Source organism: Euleptes europaea, chromosome 4 (assembly GCF_029931775.1).
Source record: "Euleptes europaea isolate rEulEur1 chromosome 4, rEulEur1.hap1, whole genome shotgun sequence".
NCBI lineage: Eukaryota > Metazoa > Chordata > Lepidosauria > Squamata > Sphaerodactylidae > Euleptes > Euleptes europaea.
This window is the reverse complement of record NC_079315.1, coordinates 40,182,192-40,203,615: the sequence shown is the minus strand read 5'-3', so window position 1 is coordinate 40,203,615 and position 21,424 is coordinate 40,182,192. Positions and strand designations below refer to the sequence as shown.

The following is a 21,424-nucleotide window of genomic DNA, read 5'->3' as shown; positions in this document are numbered from 1 at the left end:
ACAGCATATCAGACCAACATTTAGTAGGTAATGTTCGGAGAGAGGTTTCTGGCTGACCAACAGAAAATTGCGAGCCTTGGAGAATCGAATTCCACCTATGGAAGATGATAATTACCATCTTCGGGTGGGCAAGATGCCCTTCTACCTCAGAGCGGAAAGGACCTTCTCGGTGAGTAAACAATGTACCTTTCCTGCTCTGAGGAAAGGGCATCTTGAACATTTGGGATGTCCAAGAGCAATATGTTAACTGGTGGGATTCAATTCTCATCCTCTTCCACCACATGTTGCAGTATACACCTGTCAATGGCTGCATCTGCAGATGCCATTGTGTTGATATGGTAATGCCTGATGAAGATAGAGACCATAGACCAGGTGGTGGCCTTGCATATCTCCTCTATGGATGCTTGTTTGTTAAAGGCCGCCGTGGTAGCGGCACTGCGCAATGAGTGAGCTGTGATCCCTTCTGGGACGGCAAGACCGCTGGCCAGATATGCTTCCCTGATGCATTGACGGATAGTAGAACTTAGGGCCTGTTGCGACATGTGCTGCCCCCTGTTGGGAGCTGAGACTGAGATGAACAAAAGTTCTGTTTTTCTGAAGGTTGCAGTCCTCTGGGTATATATGTGAAGAGCTCTGAGCAGGTCAAGCATGTGCCACCTTCTCTCCTTGGGAGTTGAAGGATTAAGACAAAACGAAGGATGATGCAATTCCTGTGACTTGCGAAACTGGGTGTTAATTTTTGGCACAAAGGTAGGATCTGTTCACAAGACCACCTTGTCCTTATGAAAGACACATAGATCTCTACAGATGGAAAGAGCACCCACTTCTGAAACTTGTCTGGCCGAAGTGATGGCCATTAAAAACAGGGTTTTCATCCTGAGGAAACACAGAGAAACCTTCCTCAAGGGTTCGAACAGGTGCTTGGTAAGGGCTACGAGCACAGTGTTCAGATGCCAGGTGGGAAATCAATGGATGACCAGATGGGTCGATTGGACCGCTCCTTTGATAAAGGCCTTCACCTGAGGGTGAGCGGCGGGATTGTGGGGAGGCCACAAACCGGTCTGGGGGCTTGCGTCGGAATTCTACTAGATAGCCCCGTTGGATAAGTTGAAAGACCCAGGCATCCGGCCGGGACCTGTTCCACTGTGGAAAGAAAAGTTGTAGCCTTCCTCCCACGACTGGAGACTTGGCGTCATTGTTTATTGCCCTCGGGGAACTTCTCAGGCTTGTCCCCCTGGAAAGATTGGTTTTGGTTGGGTTGTTTGAATCTGTTGAACCGACGAAAGGAACCTCTCTGTGAAGTCCAGGGAGAGCATCTTTGCTCCTGACAAAACCTAGGTAACGTGTGGAAGGAGCAAAGGACTGGAAAGACTGGTTAGATCTAGCCTCTCTCCTGAATGGCTTTGGCATGGAGCATTTTTTTTTTAATCTTTGTATCAGTTAACATTTTTTCTAGTCTATCCCCCAAAGAGCTTGCCGCCTTTGAAGGGGTAAGCCAGCAGGATGGACTTGGATTTAAAGTCCACCAGCCAAGGCCTGAGCCACAGGGCCCTTCTGATGGAAATGTTAGAGGCTATGGATCTGGCCGCACATACTAGGGCGTCTAGAGATGCATCTGCCATGAAGGAAGATGCCTTCATCACTCTTGCTAGGCCTTCTGCCACCCTTTTATCGGCTATGGGAAGCAGCTGGATGAGTTTCTTGGTCCATGCTAAGGAGGCTCTGGCTATAATGGCTGTTGTAGCGTTAGCTTCGATTGCCAACACTGAAGCCTCATGGACCTTTCTAGAAAGAAATTCCATTTTCCTGTCCAGCTTATCCTTGATGAACCCTACCCTGTCCTCTGCCAGGAGGTCAGAAGAACTGCAGGGATGTGATAGGGGCGTCTACCACAGGCAAGTCTAGTATGTCCATAGCGTATGATGCCATTTTATACAACTTTTTAGTGCTGCCCAGGAACTGTTTATTGTGGATGGGTTTGTCCCACTCCAATCAAATTAGCTTTTAAAAATATTCCGGTAGGGGAACCATAATAGTATGAGTATCACATTGAGGGAAATACTCTTTGGTCCCTTTACGCCTGGCTTTAGGTTTAGACTCTTCAGAAACCTCAGGCTCATCTGACAAATCTAGTGCAAATAGAGCCTTAGCCAGCAAGGATTGAAAATCATCGGAACAGAACAACCTGGGTTGCTGTTCATGCACAATGGGGATTTACTCATCAGAAACAAACTCCCCCTCCTCCATATCATCAGCCTTCGAGCCCTGATCCATTGATGAGCAAGCATCCCTGTTAACTTGTTCCTGGATATTAGGAACCGATTTCATGGCCACTTTAATTAGCCATTGCCTGGAGGGGGTGCTTTGGCTACAGCAAGGATCCTCTTGGAAGGAATCCAAGTGAGCACAGGACTGAGAAGAAGAGGCTTGGCTATGTACGCAACCAGAAAGGTTAGGTTGAAAAGGCCCATGAGAATGAGGTGGAAGGACTAGTGCCTGCTGCCTCTGAAAATGCCTCTCAAAGGTACTTTCTATCATAGATGTGACCTCCTCGCAAGTAGGGGAGTTGGAAGCCCCTCCTTCAACTGAAGGGGGGATACTTTACCCTCTGATGTCTTTAGAGCCTCCTTCTCAGTTGCCTTGGCTGAGGAACCGACAGGGACCAAGGTGGTCGAAGCGGATCCTTGCTTTGAGTGCCTTTTTTTCCTGGTGTTGGTGTGCCCGGATTTCTCTGCCACGTTAGCGGCGGCAGATGCATCAGGACGTTCTTTTCAGTTACCCTCTCTGAGAGTCCGCCGGAGCGGCAGACGGGGAACTGATTTTGGGTGCTGGCTAAGGGCGGAATCATGATCCACATTGGAGAGGAGCTCTACCTCTTCCAATAATGTTGGAGCGGTGGCCATTTTGAGGTCTGTAGCTCTATCGGTGGCCATCTCCTCTTCCTCATGAGAAGGGGCTCTGGGGGGAAGGATTAGGATAAAACAAACAGCGGCAAGGAAGAAGGAGGGATGGGAAGGTGAAGAGGAATGAGGGAAGATAAAACAGAAGAAAAACCTCCCTAGCTATCTCTAAGTCACAGTAATAGGCTGGACAAGCTCTTTCCAGCAAGGGAGGGGAAGAACTGGAAGCTAGAGGCGACCGAGCCCAGGAGACAGGAAGTGGAATTTAGTTCCTGCCTCCCCTAGCAGTGGGCGGGAAACAGCCAAAAGTTCAAGATGCCCTTCCCTCAGAGTGGGAAAAACAGCTGTTCATGATTTGGGCAGGAATGAAGGACAATGTCATGCAGGAAAAATAAGGGTGCACAAGTAGGGTTGGAGAAATGGAGATAAACCTCCAAGTGGAATCAGCTCCAGTGCCACCCTAATGCAACATATCCTTTGCTACTGAATTTGAAATAACTGCAGGAGTACTCAGTTCAGGGGAGATCTTGTCACATGCCCAAAATACACTCCTAAAATACACTATTGGACATACTAAACAGAAGAATAAGGTTTAGGAGACAGAGAAGGATAAATGCACTGCAGGACTCAATCTGATCTGGAACTCACCAAGACACTGGCTCTCATTTGTAAAAGGTTCTAAGCTATTAATGCTGTTTTGGACTAACTGTTGTGCTGCTATCTATCTTGCACCTGTAGACTAACAGCTCAAGAATCTATTATCTTTGTCAGGTGTGCCAATTTAGCACAACAGATACTTACCTACTTCCTTTTCAAACTGTTTGCAATTGTAATGTCCTGAGCACCTGTACCTTTATTTTCTGACATGTTATATGTCTTTTAACAGCAGAACAATAGGTAGAAAGATTAAGAAGTAACTTATTCCATCACTGTATTTTCCTACTGAAATAGATACAACTAATTTAATTTGTTACAGCTGATTTTTTTTTTTAGGTTTTCTACTAAGCATATCCATACTCACACTCTCTCCAATAAAATCACATAAAACAAGCATGTAAAATCAATCTAATTAGCCAGCACTCAAAAATTTTCAAAAACAAGCGGCAGATAAAATTACTTGCAGGAGGCAGTACAGGAGGACAAAAAAAAAACCCTTTCTTTGCTTGACACCAAAATGATAGTAAAGTATATAACAGACAAACTTCCTGCAGGAAGAACTTCCATTATCGAGATTAGGCCCTTCTGGTACAGAAAGGGCCCTTCTTATTTTGTAAGCACCCACCTAATTTCATAAGGCAGGGAACATGAAGTAGGACCTCAGAAGACAACCTTCACTGCAGGTAGGCTAGTATGTTAGAAGACAGTCCTATTGTCCCAGGCCATTAAGGGCTTTAAAGATACCATCACTTTGAATTGGGCCTGGAAACAAACTGGAAGCCAGTTAGGATTTTTAATTATGTATATTATGGGATACTCCTGTTAATAATTTAGCTAATGTTTTCTAAAGCCAGCTGAAGTTGCTGAAGACTTTCCAAAGCAGGCCGACATACAATTTACTGCTGCAGTTCAGCCTGAATGTTCTGAAAGCATGGATAACAGGCATGACTTGCCAGGAGATGTGCAGCTATCATCCCAACGGCAGTGAGGAAAAAGTGGTTCATGCTGATGCTACTTGAGTATCCATTAGCAGTGCAGCATAATTGAAAGCATACGGGCCGCCTAAACTTCCGGACTGGACCTGGCGACCCGATATGCAGGCAAACAACTACTGTTCCAGCGGCGTGCCCGCTCCAAACGCTACTGGACAGCCATTGCGCGCTCCGTTGAAACTGACACGGCCACTCCTGCGAGCTCCGTGCAACCGGCAGCTAGGAAACAGAAGCAAGGGCAACCTCCAGTGAACCTGAGAGACTCCATGTTCCTGTGCAAACTCTGTTCCAGCCGCAACCATGTCGTGGAAAGCAGGAGCGATCCTGATATCAGCGATGAGTCGTTCCTCCAGCTATGCAGCAGCAATCCCCAGACATTTGCAGAGATCGTGCCTATTGTTCCAGAACATTAATCACTTCAGCAGCAGATCTCCCGGTTTCTCCCGGGTTGCAAAAGCCATTGGAATCAGAATAGATTTCCAAATTTTCACTACCCCACCCCAGCATCCACAGATTAATCCTTTCGTCGCCTTTTGTCACCTGGGAACCTAGGATGGGTAAATCCCCTCACCCCGCCCCAGAAAAACAGTATATCTGGGGTGCCCCCAGCCCATAATGTCACCTTAGGTCTTTCCTGGCATCTTTGCCGTTACTCTGTTGGTTTGGTTTTGTGAAGCCTGACCACGCTCCCTCCCGCCTTGCTGGCCAAGTCTACGGGAACCCCTTGCCCCCGCCTTTGCTCTTAATTTCTTCTATCTTAGTCTACGTGAACTTGGACAACTCCTCTTCAAGAACGGTAAATATCTCCCCATCAACAATCCCTGCCACGTTGGCATCTGTGCTTGTACTACTCTCTTTGCATTTCTTAGATTTCTCTGTATGTGTGTATGCATCACTGATTTGAAAGAAAACAACATAAACTCTCTTAATTCGGAATCCTTTGCTTCTGTCTTTATTTAAAGGTCACAGTTACCGGCTCTAGTTTACAAAGGTTGCTCTCGCTATATAAATATTGTAGTTTGCCATCTTGCTTGCTAATTCCCCAAGTTAAAGAGCAATTTGGCTAACATCTTGGAGCGCACAAGCTGTGAAACTCATCTTTAAGTGGTGGTGCAAACACATCCAAAACAAGTCTGGAACTGAGCGACCACTAATTACCCATTCAAGCACCTTGCCCCAAGACATCCTAGTGACCAGCCAATGCATCCATCATTGGATCCAAGTGTGGCCCTTTATAGGTGTGGCCTTACAAATGACTCAGGGCTTCTAGGACAAACTCCTCTCTCAATGAGGCAGTAGCAATCTCTCAGATCAAGCCAGCAATTTCCTGGCAGCTAGATTAAGGTTGCAGAAAAACTAATGCTAAAGACAAGATAACCTAAATGACGAGGCAATCCCATCTTGCCACCGATATGCTATTTCTTCAACAAAAGTAATTTTACAAACTGCACTTTTCAGACTATTTTTGAAGTACATGTGAAGTGCAACTCAAGGATAAAAAAAACATGTGGAAGAAAGCTTCCATTACTATAGTGACTGTACAATATACTGTCTCAATGTTTTATTTGTACTATCAATGCAATTACTGTATTTTTTGGAATAAATTAAAAAAAACCCTCCAACAACTGTGCTTAATGTTTTTTTTTAAATTTGGCCTCCCTCCTAACTTAAGAAGGCAAATTACCAGACATCCTAAAGAATGCAATAGCCTAGCCAATCTAAGAAAAGCCAACTTGTAATGCCAACAGTCTTGAAAAATACTGCAGTGCTTCCAAGTTCCTTTTGTCTTGCCAAGACCTTGAGAAGGTGGTGGCATCCAAAACCGTAGCAAAATTATGCTGCCAACATGCTGGCCTCTTCATAATCAAGATAAGATCCAAACATGACACAGGAATGGCCCTGCCAGCATGTGAAGATACCTGCATAACAAGAGAGTGGGAGATGAGCTGAAAACTTTCAACTAATGATTGCTGTGGCCTGTAAGAACAGCTATAATAGTGATAATAGCAATATTCATGTATTCATTCAGTTAAAAATCTTTGTTCATCCCTTCCACCAAATGATAAATAAAATAGAAGCTCCCACAATTAAACACACAATCAGCACTCCAACACAACATTTAGGGAAGCTTAAAATAATATTCTCCAGGCTAGTGGTTCTCAAATTGTGGAATGGGACTCAAAATCAGGTCACAAGGTCGAGAAAAGAAGAAAACAGAATGAGATGGGAAAGGAGACTTTTGGAGGCTCAATGGTAAATTTGGATTTGCCTCTGCGTATGCTGCAAAACAGCCATCAAAAACACCCAGTCGCTTAGTAATGTTTTACAGCTATAAATTCTAAACATGAAAACCAGAATATAAACTTGCTCAGCATTAACTGATGTGAAATTCCTGCATTTTATAAGAACTATTTCTCCATGGTGTGACATGAGCTGAAGTGGACATGGCCTCGTAACAGTGAAAACAGGCATTTAATAATATGAACAGACAATGGTCAGTAATTTCATTCATCATCATCCAACCAAACCTGTAGAACTTGAAGCGGCCCGTGCCTTTGAGTGACAATACTCTTAGAATGGACCTTTTCCTGAGAAGTGATATGTTATCTTATTCAGATAGTCACCTACTAAGCAGGACTCAACCACTTTACCTACTTTTAAAAAGCAAGTCTTTTTATTTATGTACTTCTAGTAAATGTGTGTAAATGCAAGTTACAAAGTCTTTACATTCAGTTACAATGTATGTGGTAAAGCAAGCAAGTCTTACATACTATTCAGTTTTCAAATCCAATTCTTAAAATATAACTGTCAAATAAGTCGGATTTAGTTCAAAGTATCTAATGCACAATATCTAGAATAAAATATTTTAGAACCATACATACCAACACCATTTTCGAGACCCTCTGAGAGAGGTCTGAAAATCTAGCCTTTCTGTGACTGTATTTATACTGTTTCAAACCCCTCAATAATGCTGATCTTGAAAAAATTTGTACTGCTTAGTAGTCCTCCTTTCCATTACCAAATATGGACTTCCTTTCCTTTAGTCTATTTCACTAAACTATAAACAATCAGTTTTGAGCTTTGTGATAACTCTATATACTCAATGTTAACATCATTCCCATCTCCAGCATAATACGCTTTCATTATATTCATTTATGAATCAATAGTATAATTACATGTTTAAATCATAAAACACAATTATTGCTTATATTGCATTATGTCATCATTAGTCAGCACTGAATAGCCTTGTAGTGTGGAGGGTGGAGAGCATCTCTATTCTTGATGCCATTGGAAAGGCAGGAAGACAGAACATGTTGTTCTTTAGCTGAAAAAATATGAAAAGGGCTACCAGGGTTTCTGCTCTTCTCCATTGAAATGGCTGGGGAAGGTCAGGAAAAAATAGGAAAAGCTCAGCAAGTCAGTTAGCTCTGACCCTGAAATTTTGCCAGTTTATTTCAGAAACATAAGCCTCTAGTTTAATATTTCCAGGCTTTCTTTCCTTCTTAAAAGTAACTAAAACTTCAGCTATATAGCTTGTAGTTTGTATGTGTAGTTTTAGTTTTATCGTGAATATTTCTGCATATGTACAACAAAATATCACAGTTCATGTGCTGTAAGATGTCAGAGACTGTGACAAACTGTTCCATTCTAAAAATTCATACAGAATTGTGTATATATGCAAGATGGAAAAAAGACAGCAATTTAAACTTAACAAATTCAAAAGCTCTGGGGCCAAATTAGATATGATAGCAGGGATCTATGTGTATTTATTATTCATATGTCCACCCCTTCATGTATAAAGCAGAGGGAGTTATTAAAAAACACACAAGGAGTGTAAGAACAAGTAGAGATAAACCCTGCCACCTTACCATCCTTACTGCAGGAGTCCCCAACCATTGTGAGCTTGTGGACACCTTTGGAAATTTTAAGAGGGGGTGGTGAGCACCAACCCAAAATCACTAGCTCAGGAGGTAGAGCCAAATACAGTATCTCCCCTCCTTGCTTCCCCCTCCCCCCAAAAAAACACAAGGTGAATGAAAAAGAAATTACTGAAAGTCTGGGGTGGGGAAAAGGAGAAAGAGAAGGAGGAATTAAAAGAAGAAAAGCGTGAAAGGGGAATGGAATCAGCTCACTCCTCCTTATCCTCCAGTGGGTGCATAATGCCCATCCACTTTCTGAAAAGCTCGACAGGCACCAGGGGAAGTACTGGCAGGTGTCATGGCACCTGTGGGCATCATGTTGGGAAACCCTGCCTTACTATGTTCTGTTTCTTTAAAGAACAGGAAGGAACCAGGCTCAAATAAATGCTTCAAGAATAGCTCCTCTCACACCAATGCTGTTTTTTTTAGTAAATAAAAAGACCATTCTCACTTTACATGTGACCAAGCAGACGCGTGGGTTCCCCCCCATCAATCTCCCCCCCATCATGTCTAGCTTGGCCTTTTATTTCTTGAATCTTAAACACTATACACAACCCTGTAAAAAACACATAAACATGATCGTCTCTCAAACTTATAAGAAGTTCAAACTTCAGCTTTATAAACAAACAAACAAAAATCTGCTTGACTGTGCAAACCTTCTTGGTAGATAATAAAACAAATGGCAGAAAATTGTTACTGGCACTGCTGTAGCTTGAATCTCTATTTGGACTGGTGTTTGTCTTTTCAACAGCAATTGAAAGCACCAACATATATTCCATTACCTAGGCGAACTGAAGCCAAACATTTCTTCTGCTGAAGTACTGCAATTCAGAGAGGCGCCAAGGGGAGGGATGCACAGCACATGTGCAGCACAGTTTTTATGGCCTTCTAGACAGTAATCTTCATCCACTACATTATGTGCTGCTCTGTAGCTCTCCAAGTTCCCAAAACAGATGGTAATACAGGGCTAGAAGGCTCCTGTTCTACAAAACATCAACTTGCACACAAGAACAAAGTTTGCTGGATTGCACTTAAATCTAGAATTCTCAGATAGCGAGGATGTTAAAAACAGAACAAATTATATTGAAGTATTCAAAGGGTTTTGGCGGGAGAATACGTGGTTGGATCCAAAAATCCTTCTTCTGTGTGCTAAGGGGCATTTCTGCTTGCCCTAACAGGATATATTTTTTGCCAATTCCCCCTTCCCCCTACAGACATTGCACCCTATGCTCTTCCTGAGAGTTCTCTGACAACCCCCCCCCCCAAGCTGTTTTTTGAATGAACAGGAGGCTGCAGCAGGAAGGGAGAGGTGGGAAAGACCTTTTCCATGAGCACAGCTCTGGTCACAGACCGTTTGGTCTGCCCAGTCCAGTCCGATTCTTTTATTTTGTACATAAAATATTTGTGGTAACTGTGTACTGGAATTTCTTTAAAAAGAAAAAAGGAAGAAAATCATATCACTAACAACAGAGTTTTAGCATTGTTTTAAATAGACATCCGATTGTAAAAACTGAACATAAGTGCATTTTATTAAGGGATGACAAAGTAAAGTTGCAGGGCTCCAGATCACGAATATTAACAAAAACTACAGTTGAAAATTTCAGACACTTTTTAAAGCACAGAATTGCAGACCTAGTGCCAACTGGGTGCGTACCCAGAGCTGTTCCCCCACCCCATGTTGACCCAAAAGGCCGCCCCCTTTTCATCCCCTTGAGCCACAAACAAGTCGCTGGAGTCAGTGTTGGGAAAATGGCCACAACTTTATTTTGGTTTCAGCAACCAGGCATTTGCATGGCAAAGGGGCGTGATCCATCCCTCTTAGCCAACAGCCATTAGCTGACATGCCTTACTCCCAGCCCGCCTGCTGGGACTGATTTGAGATGGCAGTGTCTGGGACCCACTTGGATAGCAGCCCACTGTGTGGTCCCCTGCCACTTGGTGGAAGACCCTTCTGACAACCCCCCCCCCGGGGTGGGCATGTCCATGACTGCCCCCCACACTGGGGGTTGTCCCTGACAGCCCCTATTGGCATGCCCAGCCCAGGCCTCCCCCAAAATCCCTTATTAGGATCCTCAGCGTGGGGAAAAGGGGGGCATGCATGCTGGCTTTTCCCACACACAGGTTCTTGCCCCATGCCGAACCGCCCAAAGTTGCGACAAGAAATAAACCATTAACATCAAGTGGAGCGTGGGACAAAAGGCAAGCTGACTGAAGAGCTGGCTGAGTAGGTCCTCCTTGTATACAGGGAAGCCAGACCTGAGTGAAAACTCCCAGGTCTGACTACCCTGCCCCTGCTCCCCTCGGGGCATGATTGGCCCATTTGAAACTCCAAGGGGCAAGCAAGTGAAGGAGCTTCACCCCCGGCCCTCAGGAGCAAGCCCAGACATGCTCCCGGCCACTTGGAGCCAGGAAGAAATATGCAGCCAGCCATGCAGCCGGAAAAGCCCCACTGCTGTTCGTCTACACATTTTCGGCTCTCAGCCGTGAGCCAACGCCACCTCCAGCCCGCACCCAAGAATGAGCCCGCAATCGGGGCTCTAAGGTTAGTAGGAGCCCGGCATATATTGAGATCCAGCCACTTGTTCTTCACCTATACTATTTGTACTGAATTTTACATAGAAACATTTTCCTGTGATTAACTAAATCTCGACAAAAACTATTAAGGCCTTTGCCACTCCAGAAGGCCTACTCAAAATAAGTTGCTGATCAATCCATTAATATCACAATCTATGTTTTCAAACAGTGTTCAATTGCAAAATATCTCAGAACACAGTTTTACCTGGTGGATTCTTGGCAGGATCGTTGTGGCTTGGACTTCCTGATTGTCCAGAATCTACGAAGAAATTGAAGAAACACATTACTGATCTGCAAACATTTTGGCTGCAGACATCACAAGACTAGAGAGGCTACTTTAAACCAGAATGTTTCGTACAATTTACGTTTTGAAGAATTAGTTCCCATACCTTTCCAGAAAGGAGATTTTACTGAAACTCTGTGACATCTCTGGGTGACAAACATTTTAAAGGGGCAAATGTCCCATATTATACAGGTGTCATAATAACTACAGAATAACTACAGAGGTCAAAAAGATATACTCTTCTGCAAACATACAAAATTCTGCAGTTAGTTTCTTGAGAACGTGTACATATTTTCATTTCCTCTGAAACTTTTGATACTGTAAAGTACAGTATTTTTCGCTCCATAAGACGCACGTGACCATAAGACACACCTAATTTTTAGAGGAAAACAAGTTTTTAGAGGAGGCTTTAAAGCAGAGTCCCTGGAAGCCGGGCGGGGGGTCTTGAAAGTTCTCCACGCTGCCATCCCAGGCAGCGCAGAGCACTTTCAAGACCCCCCCAACTTCTAGGGACTCCCTGGAAGCCCGCGGGGGGGGGTCTTTAAACTCTTCCGCGGTGCCATCCCAGGCAGCACAGAGCACTTTCAAGACACCGTCCCGCCCGGATTCCAGGGAGTCCCTGGAAGCCGGGCGGGCGGGGTATTTAAACTGCTCTACGCTGCCTGGGATGGCAGCATGGAGAACTTTCAAGACCCCCCCGCCCGGCTTCCAGGGACTCCCTGGAAGCCGGGCAGGGGGGTATTTAAACTGCTCTGCGCTGCCTGGGCAGGCAGCGCAGTTTAAAGACCCACCGCCCCCCTTCCCGGGACTCCCGGGACCTGCCCAACAGCTGAGCCTCGGGACCAGGAAGCACAGGGGGAGGGGGGAGGTTAAACTGCTCTGCGCTGCCTAGGCAGCTTTGCCCTTCTCCCCGGGGCCAGATTCACACACATTCGCTCCATAAGATGCCCAGACTTTTCCCCTCACTTTTGAGGAGGAAAAAAGTGCTTCTTGTGGAGCGAAAAATACGGTATGTAAAAGGAAGAACAGCAATGAGTCCAATTCAGCCACTTCAAGAATATTTGTAGTGTCTTTAGTTACCATCTGATAGGCACGACAGATATGAAGAAAAATATCGGCAGCAATGGGACTTACTGCCCCATTTGGGGAGATGGGGTCGGGCAGTTTCGCCTCTAAACAGCCCTTAAGTAAAATAAATTGCTGACTGGGACATGGAGACACAGGCATAGATTGGCTCTAATTAAAAGCAGCTATAATTGGTTAGTTTTGTGGCTTTAAAAGAAGACAAGTATGACTCATACAGTCTTGAGGCATAAAACTATCACACGTATGATAAAGTTAACAATAAAATACATTAACTTAAAGTCAACAAACCACTGGTTTATCCATTTAATGTTTTCTTTAACACTTAACCAATGCTATAAAGTTGCCATGAAGACACGCTTTGCTAGAATGGAGGAAGTAAAATATACTGTAGCAAATACATACATAACTTAGATCAGCCTGTTATCACCACCCTGCCTAAGGTTTCAAGTGACATATTACTAGGCCCTATTGTAGATAACAGTGTGTATCTTACTGAAGAATCAAGCTTCATTATAATACACAATTTACTATAACCCACATTTTGAGTCCATTGTGGCCATTTTGTTTCTCTAAAATGCTCAAAAACTTATCTTTTCTAACCACTATGCAAAATTATCAAGCAGAACTGACAACGTTTTGTTAATACATCTGCAATTGATATTTATACATACAACATTTTTTCTTTCTTTTCTGTTCTTTCGGAGCAATCCGGTGTTGGGGGGGAGGGTAGAAGCACCACAGCCAGGAACAGCACAGCCAAGTTGCCTCCGCTGCGCCACAGCCAACAACCCAGAAGGAATGTTCCTCCAATCCCCGTGGAACCACTGTATGCAGCTCAATGGGCTGTTCCGACATTTTTGTTGGCGTAAATTCATGCTGGCAAATGTGGGCGTTCCCATGCCAAAAGGGCTCAGGGAGCTAACTAACGCCAGTCCCACCACTGGGCACACCCGCTTTGGCGCCAGCACAAGCCCCTGCGCTGGAGATGCACCATGTGTGATGCTGCTGCACTGCTCTCCAACGCCATCATTAGTGTCTCGGTGCCATCGTAAATGCCCCTTACGCTGCTGCAAGTGGCATTTACATCAGCACCGGGGTCACGTCGCCTCCTCAAAGCATTTGCCCCCCCCTTGTGGATTGCGCTGTTAGTCTTTAGTAAAACTACAATGGAAAAGGCTTGTACTTTGCATGTTAGAATATCACCATCCTCAATGCAGACTTCCAGATGACATGCCATCACACAAGTAATGGCCTTGTAATTCAAATCAGATTACCTTGAGGACCTATTTATGTCCATTGTGAATTGTACGTTATGAGGAGGTAATTAGTGAATCTTTAGACATGTATTGTACCTGATCAGAAGTATTATACAAAGGAGTTTATCTATATATTGTGGTGTGTTTGAGACAATATTTACCTCTTTCCCCACTCCTACACATGAAGCCAGCTGGGTGACCTTGGGCTAGTCACAGCTCTCTTAGAGCTCTCTCAGTCCCACCTACCTCACAGGGGGGCATTTTTCACGGTAGATTTTGCTTTTGTTTTGCCACGGACTAAAAAAAACCACGATTTAAATGTTTTTTTCATGGCCGCGATTTATCCCTGTCAATCTTGATGTAGTTTTGGTTTTTCATGGGAACAAAGCACGCTGTATTTGACAACGGTTTGGTCTGTCCCTTTTGCAGGAGGCCTCCCCTTCCAACAGGCTCATTGTTTATGCCTGCCCCCAGCTCCGCCCCAAATCTGCCCAGCAGATTACCTCGTGCTGTTCACCAGCCCCAGCGCAAAGAACAAGCACCAGTCCCTCTGGTCTCCTCCATTTTTCTTCCACCCTCGCTCTGTTCTGCTTTTGGAACAGTCAGATTCCAAATTGGGGGGGGGGAGGCAGCGCTTTCCTCAAAGCTTCCCTCTATTTTCTATAGGTGTGGAACCCATTGCCCATTAATGATAGACAGGATTGGGGGGGGGGGCAGGAAATCCATGTGCCCAGAGAAGTGTTTAGCTGAAAGTGGGAATGGCAGGGGGGGGGAGGAAAGAAGGCCCCTGGATTGCGCACCGGCCATGATCCGGCCACATTGCATCGTGAGAGACAGGAGGGCTCCTAGCTTGCGCACCAGCCCCGATCCAGCCAGTGTGCATGGCGGGGGGGGGGAAGAAAGAAGGCCCCTGGATTACGCGCCGGCCATGATCCGGCCACATTGCATCGTGAGAGACAGGAGGGCTCCTAGCTTGTGCACCAGCCCCGATCCAGCCAGTGTGCATGGCGGGGGGGGGAGAGCAAAGAAGGCCCCTGGATTGCGCGCCGGCCATGATCTGGCCACATTGCATCGTGAGAGACAGGAGGGCTCCTAGCTTGCGCGCCAGCCCCGATCCAGCCAGTGTGCATGGTGGGGGGGGAGAGGAAAGAAGGTCCCTGGATTGCGCGCCGGCCATGATCCGGCCACAGTGCATCGAGAGGAGAGAGATAAGAGCAGGCCGGCCGCCACTCTTCAGAAGAGTGATGGGAGGGAGTTTTGCCTTGGGTTTTCCGCTCTCAGGATGTACATTTTTCCCATCCGATTTCTCAAAAATCCCCCCTCCCTGCTGGGGTAGAGGGGCCAACAGCCCCTTCCCTTGAACATCCCCCCCACAGGTCCAGCTGCCCTAGACTGAGCTGCCACCACCACCACCCCCAGCGCGCAAGGAGCACATGGCGTGGCCCCGCCGGTCTCCCCCTGGAGCCGTCCGTCTGACGTCCCCCTGGGCTTGGAGGTGTGGGCCCAGCACCAAGGCCCATCCCGGGCAAGGGGCGGGGAAGGCATGTGGGGATGGAGGGAGAGAAGTGGCAGGATTCTAGGCAGGCAGGCAGGCAGCCAAAGGGGCGGTATTCTTGTCCGAGCGCGAAACTCCCCCAGCCAATCACCGTTCTTGGGGGAGGAGAAAGGAGACGTCCCGAGGAGCGAAGCAAACATTTTTTCATGGGCATCCGAGCAACAAAACACGCGTCCACAGGAAAGATCGTCTCAAAAGTTGTTTGGATTGCCACTCTTTTAATGCTGCTTATTTTGCTCAGTGGGGGAAAATAAGGATCTCCAGTTAATAACCAAAATTTGACTCCGACGCAAATCAGCGTCGAAACAGCAGCAAATCTCCGTGAAGAATACTCCAGGGTGTCTGTTGTGGGGAGGGGAATGGAATTGGGTACTTTTTCAGTGTGTAAGTAATATCCTCTGCATTATCTTCGAGCTTGGAGAACAAAGCAAACAAGAACCAAGTTAGCTTTATTTAGCAGTAGGGCAAGTTAGCTTTATTTAGTAGTATGCACTTCCAAAACAGATGGGAATGTGGAAGAACCACAAGTCCATAAGCCATCACAGCAGGGAAAAATGGTGGTTTCTTAGTTAATCTCGGATCTGAAATCAAGACTATTCTACCTAACGTTTTAAAATGATTTCCTACCCATTTTTCCCAATTGCTAATTCTTAACATGAAGTTACTTAACAGGAAGGTATATTCTAAAGTAACAATCTTTCAACATTTGTAAATATTGCTAGAATCTCTTACTAAACAGAATATTAGCACATCTACCTTGAGATGTAGTTATCAAAATAAATAGTGAAACCCAAAAATATTTGGGACAGTATAAACAAAGTCGCCATAAAATCAAATCACATCCCTGTTTGACAATTACCATTAATCATTCTGTTCATAATGATAATTAACCTTCAACTTCTGCAACCTTCCTGAACATAGAAATTTCCCAGCAATTTCCCATCACCTCAGCTTCAGCTGACATTACACAAGTTACCAATTTTATGCTTAACAGCTTTAACACTGCATATTTAAATTTTATTAGTAATTTAACCTCCCACACATAGGTGATGCAAGCTTTTTTCTTGTGGCCTCTTTGCACTGGGTTCACTTTCATGTGTGTGTACACGCACACAAACACACACAAACAAACATGTCTTACCAAAAATATTTGGCATTGGAAAATTATATGAATATTTTTCTTGTCTAATACACAAGTGGGGGACCTTTCCCCCCCCCTTTTTTTCCATTGGCTACTCCAAGACTACATTTACTGAAAATTCCAGCTAGCATACCAAACACTGTGAAATACTGCCTGTCCATCTTACTCATAAATAATCATGGCATGTCTTATTTTATCCCAAATATTATAACTCAAGCAGTGCTTTTGTGGGAGGAGTTTCAGATATTCTGTCTTGTTTTCACCTCCCCACATGAACCCTCCTGCTTCAGCTCCACCTAATGACCATGCATACATCATTTCATTATGTGGTTGCCCATCCTTTTTATAACTGTTATCTGGAAACAGTCACCTGGATATTATTTAATTACCTTGTAAAATCAAAATGATTATGCCTTTGTATTTTAAGCCTTCAGGTTCACCAACATATTTTCTAGCAGCAGGTTACTCCATTAATGCCAAGTTATCCAACTAGCTATTGTCAAAACTGTTAACTTCTACAGAGGGTTCTTAATTAAATAAATAAAAAGTGGAAATTAAATCAGCACTGCATAATTTGTTTTTGATTTGTAGTCTAATTTAAAGTAATTAACAGTGCATTCCTGAGCAGAATGCCTGCGCAGGGCTTAGGAGGCAACGCAGCCCCGCCGAAACCGCTTCCCAGTGCAAAGCATCCGTTCAACCCTCATAGGTTAAAAAAAATACCAGCTGCCTGACAGTGAGGGGATGCTATGGTTATGAAGAGACGTGTAATCAACACATCAGCCAGAGGCCTTGGAAAAGGCGCCGTGAGCTCGCCAACACTGTATGGACCTGACCTAACAACCAGAGGCCTTGGAAAGGACACCATGGGTTCGCCAACACCGTATGGACCTGACGCTGGACACTTGGTGTGCGGATGGTTGGGTTGATTATCTCTCGTGATATGTCCGGTAAAGAATCTATATGTCTTTAATACATGAATTTTATTAATCCCTGTATATTTCATATCATGTACGATATGCAAAATTATGGATAATATGTACTGTAACAATATTCATAGGGTAAGTAAATTAATGCCTAATTATACATAGTATGTATTATGTAAAATTAATAATAATATGTACTGTAACAATATTCATGGGGTAAGTAAATTAATGCTTAATTATACATAGTATGTATTATGTAAAATTAATAATAATATGTACTGTAACAATATTCATGGGGTTTTTCTAAGATTATTTGGGACAGTTTTTCTAACAAGAAGATATTATGTGAAGAGGGAGGTGTAACCAGTAAAAATGAAAGTGCAACCTTGTGAGCAGAATACTCCACAAGTCTTGGGATCTTTGTGTAATAATTGTGCAAGTCAGTTGCGTGCCTGTGTAACTCAGACTTGAGGCAAGTGCTGAAGGCATTTCACAGCTGGCAACCTCTTCCCAATCCCACAGGGTTCCAAAAACTGTACAACACTTAACAGTACAGAATAGCCACTTGAATGTAGAAGCAAATCCAAAGGCGTGGTGGTGGTGGAAATAGGAACTGGGATCAGTAAGTCCTTGAAGTGCTTGCCAGCCAACTAATAAGAGTACATTGGTTTCAGGCCCTTCTTTCCAGGGCTCACCTGACACTGTCCAAACAATAAAGTCTCTACCTGAAACTTCAGTCCTGCAGCAGGAATCCCTGAAGTTCTCTGCTCCAGTCCTTGGTTCCCTTTTTCCAGCTTTCCATCAGCCTGTTTCTCCTCCTCTGCCTGTTCTTCCTGCCAGCCTGCTCTAGCCTAGGCCCACCAACTGTATCTCTCCTCCTGCCTCCTCCCCTCTGGAAAAAGAAAGGCCAGCCTCGCCAGAGCCAGGGCTGCTAGGAGATATAGCCCCTTTGAAATTCCATTACATTTGTGTGTATAGCCTGAGGTTTAGCACAATATTCTGTCCCTGGAGGAAAAAACCTATAATGGAAGCAGGATGTAAAAGAGACCCAGTTTGGGAATCTTTTAATGAAGTTCCTCTTCCTCGCAATAATTTCATAATTATATATGTATTTCTAATAGTATAACCAAATCAGTAATTTTTGATATAACTGTAAAAACTACTCTGAAAATTTATTATTCCAAAAATGAAACCTTCATACAGTTGTAGATATTATTATACCAGCAAGAATGAGTCTTTCTGTAAAAACCATGATTTAAATCAAATCCACCCTGCTGCACAATGCAGGGAATTCACAACTACCTCCCTCCCACACCCCTACTCTATGCCAAGAAGATGGTCAAGATTCCCTCCCTCTCATCATCTGCTTAAGGTCATAGAATCAGCATTGCTGACAGATAGCCATCTAACCTCTTCTTAAAAACCTCCAGGGAAAGAGAGCTTACCACCTCCTGAGGAAGCCAGTTCTAACTGTTAGAAAATTCTTCCTAATGTCTAGATGGAAACTGCTAGCAAACGGCTATTCCAGAAATGAAATCAGAAGGGCCATTAAACCAAACAAAAATCAGAAAACTCACAAAAAACAGTCTCCCATAGAAAAGGTATTCTTGCCATTTATTAAAGGAGTCACTGATAGGATGGAGAAACTTTTGAAAAAACATAACCTACAAACAGTGTTTAAACCCACCAAGAAAATACAACAGATGCTATGATCAGCAAAAGACAAAAGAGAGCCCCTCACCTCTGCAGGAGTATATCGTATACCCTGCAGTTGTGGACAAGTTTACATCGGAACCACAAAACGCAGCATACAAACAAGGATAAAAGAACATGAAAGATACTGCAGACTTGGCCAACCTGAGAAATCAGCAGTGGCTGAACATGGACTGACACAAACAGGACACAGGGTCTTATTCCAAGACACTGAAAGACTGGACAATACTACCAACTATTTTGTCAGATTGCACAGAGAAGCCATTGAAATTCATAAACATCAGCACAACTTTAACAGAAAAGAAGAGAGTTTAAGAATGAATAAGGCTTGGCTTCCTGTCCTGAAAACCTCCAGACTAACAAAGACTACAGTCAACAATAGCCATGCAGATTAGCCTTGGATTTCACACATTAATAGATCACTTCAGGATACAATGGTTCCATATTAACATACCACACCCTCATTAGCACATTATCTTGATACTTTTAGGACAGTGATTAGCACATTACCTTTGATACTTTTTACAGGACAATGATTCAGCTCAAACCCAACCCCTTTCTGACTATATATTACTCTTCCTACACACTTGAAACTGAGAGACACTGTCCTTCAGTGTTACTCCTCTGAAGATGCCTGCCACAGCTGCTGACGAAACGTCAGGAAAGAAAATACCAAGACCACGGTCACACAGCCCGGATAACCTACAAGAACCAAGGAAACTCTTTTGATTTAATTTCAACCCGTTGGTTCTGGTCCGACCTTCTGGAGCAACAGAAAACAACTCGGCACCCTCCTCTATATTACAACCTTCAAGTACTTGATCTGGACATTATACTTCTATTGATACAGCCCAAGATCGCATTTGCCTTTTTAGCTACCACATCACACTCCTGACTCATGTTCAGTGTTTGGTCTACTAAGACCCCAAGATCCTTTTCACACACACTACTGCTAAGACAAGTCTCCCCATCCTGTAATTATGAATTTGATTTTTCCTACTGTTGTGCCTGAGTAATCATACCTGCATCACATTCAGACATACACACAAGCTACATGCATAAGCTGCTTACAAGCAAAACCACAGAAGCCGCTTCCCAGTGGGCCCCCTTTCCTTTAGCACCAAGCACGTACGCACACACACATTCCAAAGGCTGGAAACTTTCCCCTCGCATAAGGGAACGCTCTGACAGCCTCTCTCCCACTTATTCCTCCTTTTTGATACTTTCAATTCACCCTGCAAGGGAACACTCTGAACTGCTCAATAAGATAGGCTCCATTCATTAATGTAGCGAGGCTCACACACGCGCTGAAGAAACTAATGATGTTGCATTGACAAGCTAAAATCGGATGTTAAGAAAATGTATCATTGTTGTATTGGAATGTCAAACGTCTATAAAACCTCTTGCATTTGCCCTGCCTCGGTGTGACAGGATCGCAGAGCTGTTTGTCTGTATCCTGGCTCACCCAGTTATGACTTCTTGGCCAATAAAGCAAGCTGTAATCAAACCAACCTCCTGCCCTCATTGCTCTCATTGGACTCTATGAGAATGGGGGAGCACATCAATACCTAAATGCAGAACTTTACATTTATCTTTGTTGAAGTGCATTTTATTAGTTTTAGCCCAATTGTCCAGCCTGTCAAGATCATCCTGTATCCTGGCTCTGTCTTCTACCATATTTGCTACCACCCCCAATTTAGTATCATCTGCAAATTTAATAAGCATCCCTTCTATTCCTTCATCCAAATCATTTATAAAGATGTTGAACAACACAGGGCCCAGGGCAGATCCCTGAGGAGCTCCACTAGTCACTTCTCTCCAAGTGGATGAGAAACCATTAACAAGCACTCTTTGGGTGCGATCTGTCAACCAGTTACAGATCCACCTAACAGTAATAGGATCTAAACCCCATTTTCCCAATTTGTCAGTGATATATGCTGGTTGAGAAAAGCAATACTAAAAACAGGTAACACAGCCCTACTTTTCAGTTTGTATCTTTTAGCCACAATCCTCACAGAAGATACTCAAATTACCATATCTGTTTTTTCATTCCAACAAAGCAAAGATGATACTGACATAACATCAAACTTTATTTCAGCATTATGTGATGCAGCCTCAGGGCCAAACTAGACATGCACATAACTCGGCATGTGCAGCTTCAAAATGGAGCAACTAAACATCCCTTCAAGGCTCTTTTCTTGGCAAAATGGTGGATGTGGGGTGGGTGGGAAGCAGGAGCCTTCCTCTTCCCACACTGCAGCCATGAGCTGAACTGGTCCAACCCCAGCAGATTTAAAATGCTGTTCCCTGCAGCTGCTGTGTGGCATTACAAGTCATATTGTGTAGGTTGGCCCTAACACCCAAACACCCACTCGTCCCACCCGCCACTATGTTTGTCTGAAAACCAGAGCTCTGAACAAG

At 44.2% G+C, this 21,424-nt stretch overlaps 1 protein-coding gene across 13 annotated transcripts in view; it reads right to left on the bottom strand.

The window, feature by feature from the left end:
• NFIB (nuclear factor I B) overlaps positions 1 to 21,424 on the bottom strand; it is a 435,226-nt gene that overhangs the window by 140,147 nt on the left and 273,655 nt on the right. For all 13 annotated transcript variants that reach the window (XM_056847865.1, XM_056847871.1, XM_056847866.1 and 10 more), the window contains exon 3: positions 11,249 to 11,302. In XM_056847865.1, coding sequence (XP_056703843.1) covers positions 11,249 to 11,302 — 54 coding nt within the window. The remainder of the gene's footprint in view (positions 1 to 11,248; positions 11,303 to 21,424) is intronic.